The 7,163-nt window shown below is 50.3% G+C and overlaps 1 protein-coding gene across 1 annotated transcript; it reads left to right on the forward strand.

Annotated features, from left to right (window-relative positions):
• Positions 1-629: 629 nt before the first annotated feature.
• LOC150062469 (PRAME family member 8-like) lies at positions 630-3,750 on the forward strand. The gene is made up of 3 exons (XM_090334019.1): positions 630-916; positions 1,990-2,559; positions 3,261-3,750. The coding sequence occupies exons 1-3, from the start codon at positions 630-632 to the stop codon at positions 3,748-3,750; spliced, it is 1,347 nt and encodes a 448-aa protein (XP_090190145.1).
• The last annotated feature ends 3,413 nt before the right edge of the window (positions 3,751-7,163 follow it).

Consider the following 7,163-nt stretch of genomic DNA (forward strand, 5'->3'; position numbering starts at 1 on the left):
CTCCTATTGCCTGCGGTCTTCAGCAGTCCACGTGGAGGTGTCTGAGGAAGAGAAGAGCAGAAAGGCTGGGCGCATGACTCTCCTGTGGCCTTTGTTGTAGGGCTGAGAGTGCTGGCAGGGCTTAAGGCAAAAGCCTAGGCTGTGCCCAGTGCCTGTGGCTAACTCGTTATCCTAGCTACTCAGAAGGATGAGATCTGAGGGTCAGAGTGGAAGCTCCAGCAGGCAGAAGAGTCTGTGATAGTTTATTCTCCAAGTAAGCATGAGAAATGGAGCTGAGATTTAAGCAGTAAAGGGCTAGCTAGCCTTGAGGACTAAAGGTCCAGGGCAGAGTCCCGGGACTTGTGTTCAGGTCCCAGGAGACATCCACACCCTTGCACTTGAGTACACGCACAGGAGCACACATCAAGCTGGAGGAGCTTGGCTCTGTCTCTGTTGTGGAGAGGACTCTGACCCAGTGTCTGTGTGGGCATGAGGAGTAAGTGGAAAGGACATGAACTAACATCTCTCCCCTTGCTGGAGTAGTGATGTTGTCATTGAGTGAGTTGTGTCTGAGAAGGGGCTTCTCAACGTGAACTCATACACATTCGTCTTTACCTGCCATCCCTTGAACTTTCCTCTGCAGGTTCATCATGGGGACACGGTCTCCATCCAAACTCTGGGTGCTGGCAATGGTGAGCCTGCTGAAGGACCAGGACTTGGCCATCTCTGCTCTGCAGGTCCTTCCCCGGAATCTCTTCCCTAAACTGTTAATAATGACCCTTTTTCGGGGACACATGGCAGTGCTGAAGGCCCTGGTGCCAGCCTGGCCCTTTGCCTACCTCCCCGTGGGGCCCCGGATGAGCAGAGAAAACCTGAAGACTCTGCAAGCCATCCTGGAGGGGCTTGATATGCTGCTGGAGCAGGAAATGTGGCCCAGGTAAGGAGAGCCAGGAGTCCAGGATGGGACACACAGGACTCAGGGAGAGTAGGTTAGCCACCTAGGCAACTCTAGGGGCCAGAGGGTCACAGGCTCTCTGCTGAGCTCTGGTGGAAGAGGGCTTCTGGTGTGGAGGGTTGCTGGGGATGCCTGCGAGGTCCCCTCCTCATTCCTCCATTAGCTCTCAGAAATAGCTTCAGGAGCCTGGAGCTGGGGATTACACCAGTCATCCTCGATACTCAGAAGGCTGAGGTGTGAGGTGTGAGGTGTGAGGACCTCAGTTCAAAGTCAGCCCAGGCACTAAAATGGCCGTGAGATTCGTCTTTCCAATTAACCCCTAGAAATGGAGAAGGGGCCCTATGACTCAAGAGGTAGGGTGTAGCCTTGAGCTGAACAGCTCAGGAACGTCGTCCAGCACAGAGTTCAAGGCTGATAAACCAAAAAATGTAAATAAATAAAGACAAAGTAAAGAAAAATGAAAGCATGGAAGAAAGAAGGACTTCAGGATAGCTGTGGCTCACTCCTGCAATCCTAGCTACTTAGTGGGGAACTGAGTACAAGTCAACTGGGGCATGAAAGTGCCTAAGTCTGTTTTGGGGTGGAGGTCGGGAAGGAGGTCCTTGTGGTGCTTGACCTTGGCCTGGGCACTGTCTCTGAGCTCTTCAGCACAAGCCCAACACTCTACCATTACAGCCACAGCCCACCTTCCTGATTAATTGGTGATAAGAGTCTCCTGGATTTTTGGGTGCCCAGCCTGGCATTGATCCATGATCCTCACTTCTCAGCCTCCTTAGTACCTAGGATTATTGGCATGAGCCACTAGTACCCAGCTCCTCAGGTTCTTATCTCAAAATTGACCAAGAAAGAAAGCCTCAGGGACAGCACTGTGGCCCTGCTTTTAGGCCCCATTACTAGGGAACAGAAAGAGATGGAGGGAGAAAACTAAAAGGAATCAGAAAGAGCAAGCTGGTGAAAGAGGAAATGTGGTGGGCTCCAGGTTGGCTAGATCAGATGAAAGCAAAGATTGGAGGTTGGCCCATGTCTGTTCTGAGACTGTCCTGTGTCTCCCCCAGTAGAAGCAAACTGCGAGTGATAGATCTGCGGGAAATGTCCCCAATCATCTTGGGGTTGGGGCACATAGAGTTGTCCCGAGCCTGCTCAGCACTGGCCCTGATTGACAAGCCAGCAGCGAATCACCATCCAGAGATGACAGAGGAGCCGCCCTTCCGGATCTTCCTCCATGTTGTCATTGATGATGGGCCCCTGGATTGTGGCCTAGCCCACTTGCTGCAGTGGGCCAAGGCGAGGACTGGCCGGGTTCAGCTGTGCTGTAAGAAGCTGCAGATTCTGTCACAGTTACACGCACCCTCCACCTCTAAACTACACGACATTCTGCCTTGGCTTCATCTGGACTCCATCCAGGAGCTGCTTGTGGAGGATTTTTGGCATCACAGAACTGAGGAGAATATTGTTCCTTATCTGGTCCAGATGAAGAACCTTCGAAGCCTTACCCTCTCCAAGAAGAGAAAACCTAGTGTGATAGGTGTCCGTGAATTAACCCCACTGCTGCACCCTGAGCAACTCCAAGTGCCACATTTGGCTAAATGCTTGATCCTTTATGAAAAGCTGCACAAGGCCCTCAGGTACACATGGGGGACAGAGCCTGCCTTGGGCTGGGGAGAAATGGAAGGGCCTCACGAGTGTGCAGTCAACATGCTGGGGAGGTGATTCTGGGAAGACACAAGAATGGACACATTGTCCAGTCTAATCCTTAGCTCTACCCTGATGTGTCAATCACAGGAGAAAGCAGGGTGCATGCTGGGAGCATGCTGTGGGGATGAAGCTCCCTGTGGGGTCCTTTGCAGGGTGAGTGGCTGTGAGATGCTCTGTAGAAAGGGATTCTGAGCTACCACATGGAAAGGAAACTGGAAGGATAAGAGGGTCCTGAAGCAAGGGAAACAGGAAAGGATGATTTTGCTGAGGTTTTAGGGAGAATGAGCCCAAGGGCAGGAAGCCAGATGTGAGGAGAGGGGGCTGGAGGAGAGAAGGCAGCATGGGTCAGGCTCGGGGACACTGACAGGAAGCAGCCTGGGCCGTGGAGGGACACAGGTCTTAGCCAGCGTCTCCTGTGATTGGTCTCCATTGCTGCATCAGGACAACCTGTGAGGACCGTCTACCCAAGTCTGTTCTACTCAGCACCATTCACCCAGTCTCTCTGCTCTCTCTTCAGGACCCTGAAACCCTTGACCACTCTGTCCTTGAGTTCACTTCCATTTTGGACAGGCGACTGGAGGCATCTCTCCCAGAATCCCTGCACCCATCAGCTGAAACACCTGCACCTCAGGAATGTGTATGTGGTTCACTTCAGCCCTGGGCCTCTTCGAGCTCTGCTGGAGAAAGTGGCTGGAACTCTGGAGTCCCTGGCCATAGAACACTGTGGAATTGATGATGCCCAACTCTCTGCCATGCTACCCACCCTGAGCCAGTGCTCCCAGCTCCGTTTGTTCAGTTTCTTTGGCAATCCCATCTCCATGGCCGCCCTGCAGAACCTGCTGAGGCACACAGCCAGGCTGAGCCAGCTAAGTGAAGGGCTGTATCCCGCCCCTCTGGAGAGCTATGATCAACCAAGTTTTGACCAGCGTAAAATTAACAAGGAGAAATTGGCTCGGGTCTGTGAGAGCTTGCTGCCGATCCTGAGGGACAGCCAGACAGTCCATGAGGTTCACATCAACACCAACTCGTGTGCTTTTTGTGAGAAGTACCAGTTCCACAGCCTGAGACCCAGTGGCAACTGGGAAGAGACAGAGAAATTTCCATTTTCAGGGACTTATTGATAATTTGGGGTTCACTGGATTGTGCTGTGTACTTGGGGTCCCTTGGAAATGAACATGAAAGTCCCCTTGAAGACATGGAGCCATCCTAGAGGAGATGTCAGGATCCTGATTTGTGGTATTGGAGGCAGTGTGAAGGCCTCTGTCCTGTGTTCTCAACATGGAACCTGGATGGAGTGGATTCAACGTGGGAGGAAGTTGAGGACATCCCTGTTTTCCTGAATGGCTCCGTGGAAAAGGCCCCATTTTGACGGATCCACTTATTACATTCATTTTACTTCATATCAATAAATCAGTCCTGGTAAGAAGGGCTCCAGTGGCTTATGCCTGGTTTCCAGTTACTCAGGATGCTGAGCTCTGAAGATTGGGGTTCAAAGCCAGCATCAGGCAGGACATGATACAAGACTCTTACTTCCAGTCCCTGACTCTGAAAAGCCACAAGTGGGGCCACTCTGGCTCAAGTGGTAGAGACCTACCTTTGAGAAAAGAATCTCAGGGATTATACTCAAGCCCTACATTCATGTCCCAGGAATGGCAGAGGGCAATTTAACAGAAAAGAAATGCCCGTGGCTCATTTGTACATCTAGTCTCCTAGATGGTGAGTCCCAGTGGAGCTTAAGGAATCAAATGCCAGCATTGAGCAAACAATTGAAGATTGTGAGTATAAAAGCTATCCGTAAAAAAAAAAAGTCCAGTTTATGTTCTGTTACAGTATAGTATTACCAGGATAAACTTGAGTTTAAGAGCGTGCTGAGCTTATGCCTATAATCCTAGCTACTCAGGAGGCTGAGATCTGAAGATTGATGTTCAACTTTGGCCAGAGAAAGCAAGTCTGATAAACGCATAACTACAATCTGCATTTCTTCCCAAATGAAGTGGGGATGTGGGCACAAGTGGCAGATCTGTGAGCTTGAGACAAAAGCTCAGGGACAGTATCCAGGCATCACTTCAAGCCCCCAAAGTGTTAAAAAGCAGCCTGATTTTATTTAGAAGAAATTTCTAGCTGGTTTCTGGTAGCTTACACTTGGAGTCCTTCTCTGGGGAGTCAGTTCTAAGGATCACAGATCAAAGCCACCCCAGGCAAGAACATCGCTCAGAGTCCTATCTCCAGTTCTGTACACAGGCACAGGCTTGACCACACACCTGCCCCCAGACAGGTTCCCTTCTGGATGGGGCATGCACCCCATCTTGGTCCACAGGGGACAATAGTCCACACCTGAATAGAGCATTGCACTATTTTTTACTCCCCCATTAAGCCCTATATAAACCTACAGCAAATCCAAACCCACCACAGCTTCAAACTCAGAGAGAAGGTCTGTGTCCTTCACTGTGCCTCAATGAACGGCCCTTCCCTTTTGATGGTTGAGTCTGGCCTATTCCTTTTCTGTTCTCCATTTTCCTAACAGACATGAGGTTGAGTAAGAGCTGGGACCCAGACTCTGAGCCATGATCCTGCTTCTAATGCCAGCACTAGGATAGGGACCAAGCATCAGGGGGCTCCTCAAGTGATGACACAGAGTCCTTCATGAAGCCCTGTGGCCTCTGGTCCTTCTTCAGTCTGCCTTCTCTCCTTTGCATGTTTTCCCTGCCCCACTGTGTCCGTGTGTTTCTCCACAGCATCATCAACCCAGCAGCCATGCCTCTGCTCCAGACTGGGGACAGTCAGATTCAGCTCACTTAGATGATAGCTGCTCAGGCTCTGGGACCCACACCTCAAGTCTGATTGTGAAAGCTGCCCTGGACCGCGGGGTTCAGTCAACGGAGACCCGAGAGGGAACCGTACCTAAATGAGTGGGACAGACAAACACAAAGAAATGAGACCAAGACAGTGTTCTGATCAAAGTCTGTTTATTGAAAGTCAGAGGGGGTTTCTATAGGGCTCTAAAGCAGGGGCTAGTGCAGCGGAATTTTTAATTTTGCAAGATTCATGATAGGTAGGAAAAGGGAGTTTGTGAGAATCTAATTCTAAGAAGGAAAGGGAGTTTGGGAAGACAGGAGATGGAGCAAGTCGACCTGTGGAGATAACACTTCAAACATTTCTTTAATGTAAATCAGAATGGTCTAAAATCAACGGTTAAGATAGCAGTCCAGATGTTTCTTAACACAGATCAAGGCAACTTAAAGCTATTACTAAGCCTAGCATATTAAAAGTCCTAGGCAACAAGTTAAGAGACCCAGAGGCAGTCTCCAACAGAAGGCCAGGAGTCTGTTGTTGAGAGGGACTCTGAGGGGTCCTCAGGCACCTAGGAGAGAGCAAATGGTTAGGTCTGAGGACTGGGGCCGCTGGTGGGGTGGGGACGGCCTCAAATGAGAGGACCATTTGGTATACAGGATGCAGGCTGTTGTGACCACAAACAGGATGCTGTGTGGTGAGGAGGCAGACAGAAGTCACAGTGCCTGCCCTGGAACCTGCCCTCAAGCACATGCCTCCTAGAATGGTTCTGTATACCCTCATACAACTTGCCAGCTGTTATCTGCACTAAAATGGGCAGAAATGGCTTCAGACATACAAAGTGAACAAGGAATCACTGCTGTTCTGGTGAGAGAGAGAATGGAAAGAAGTGCAGGGAAGTAGGGGAGGTGTTAGGGAGGAAGGCAGCAAAAGCAGAAAGGTAGCAGGAAGGAAGGAAGCAAGCAAGGAAGGCAGGAAGAAAGGGAGGCAGGAAGAAAGGGAGGAAGGAAGGAAGGAAGGAAGGAAGGAAGGAAGGAAGGAAGGAAGGAAAGAGGGGAGGGGAGGGGAGAGGAGAGAAGGGGAGGGGAGAGGAGAGAAGGGGAGGGGAGGGAGGGAGGATGGACTTATAGACATGACTGCTCAGTATGGATCTCTTGTACCTTGGGCGAGTCCCCCAAATCCATCTCAAGCACAGAAAGACAGGGCATGGAGGAAAAGTAGACATGCATTTGTGGTTTACCTTCTGAGATGTACGAGGTTGTAACTGGGGTTCTCGTTTAACCCACCCAATGTCGTGCCCAGAGCTTCTTGATCAGAGTCACCCTTCCCATTATTCTGTACCAGGTGAAAAAGAGTAGGAGGAGGGTGTAGCTGCACATTAGGCAAAATCCAAGCCTGTGATTTTTGTCCTTGGGAAGACAGGAAAAGACATGTTTTCCATGTGAGGCTGGTTTAAGACATGTAGCATGTAGTCTTTGTGGAGGTTGGCTTCCTAGAAGTGGAGAAGGATAGCTAGGACTCAGACCTCCCAGTAGGCCTGGCATGGAGCCAGGGTTCAAGGTGCTGTGTTTCCCCTAAATCTCTTAAAATTTCCATGTCAAGATGGTTGGGAGGGGTTAGGGGGAGGGAAATGGGGACAAAAATATGAGAAGTGGTGTCAATGTGTTAGAAATATCCAGGGTCAAAGCCAGCGCAGTACAATAGAACCTGAGACTCTTATCTCCAATTAACATCTAGAAACCAG

Source organism: Megascapheus bottae, chromosome 6 (genome assembly GCF_031878675.1).
Source record: "Megascapheus bottae isolate mThoBot1 chromosome 6, mThoBot2.hap1, whole genome shotgun sequence".
Classification (NCBI taxonomy): Eukaryota; Metazoa; Chordata; class Mammalia; order Rodentia; family Geomyidae; genus Megascapheus; species Megascapheus bottae.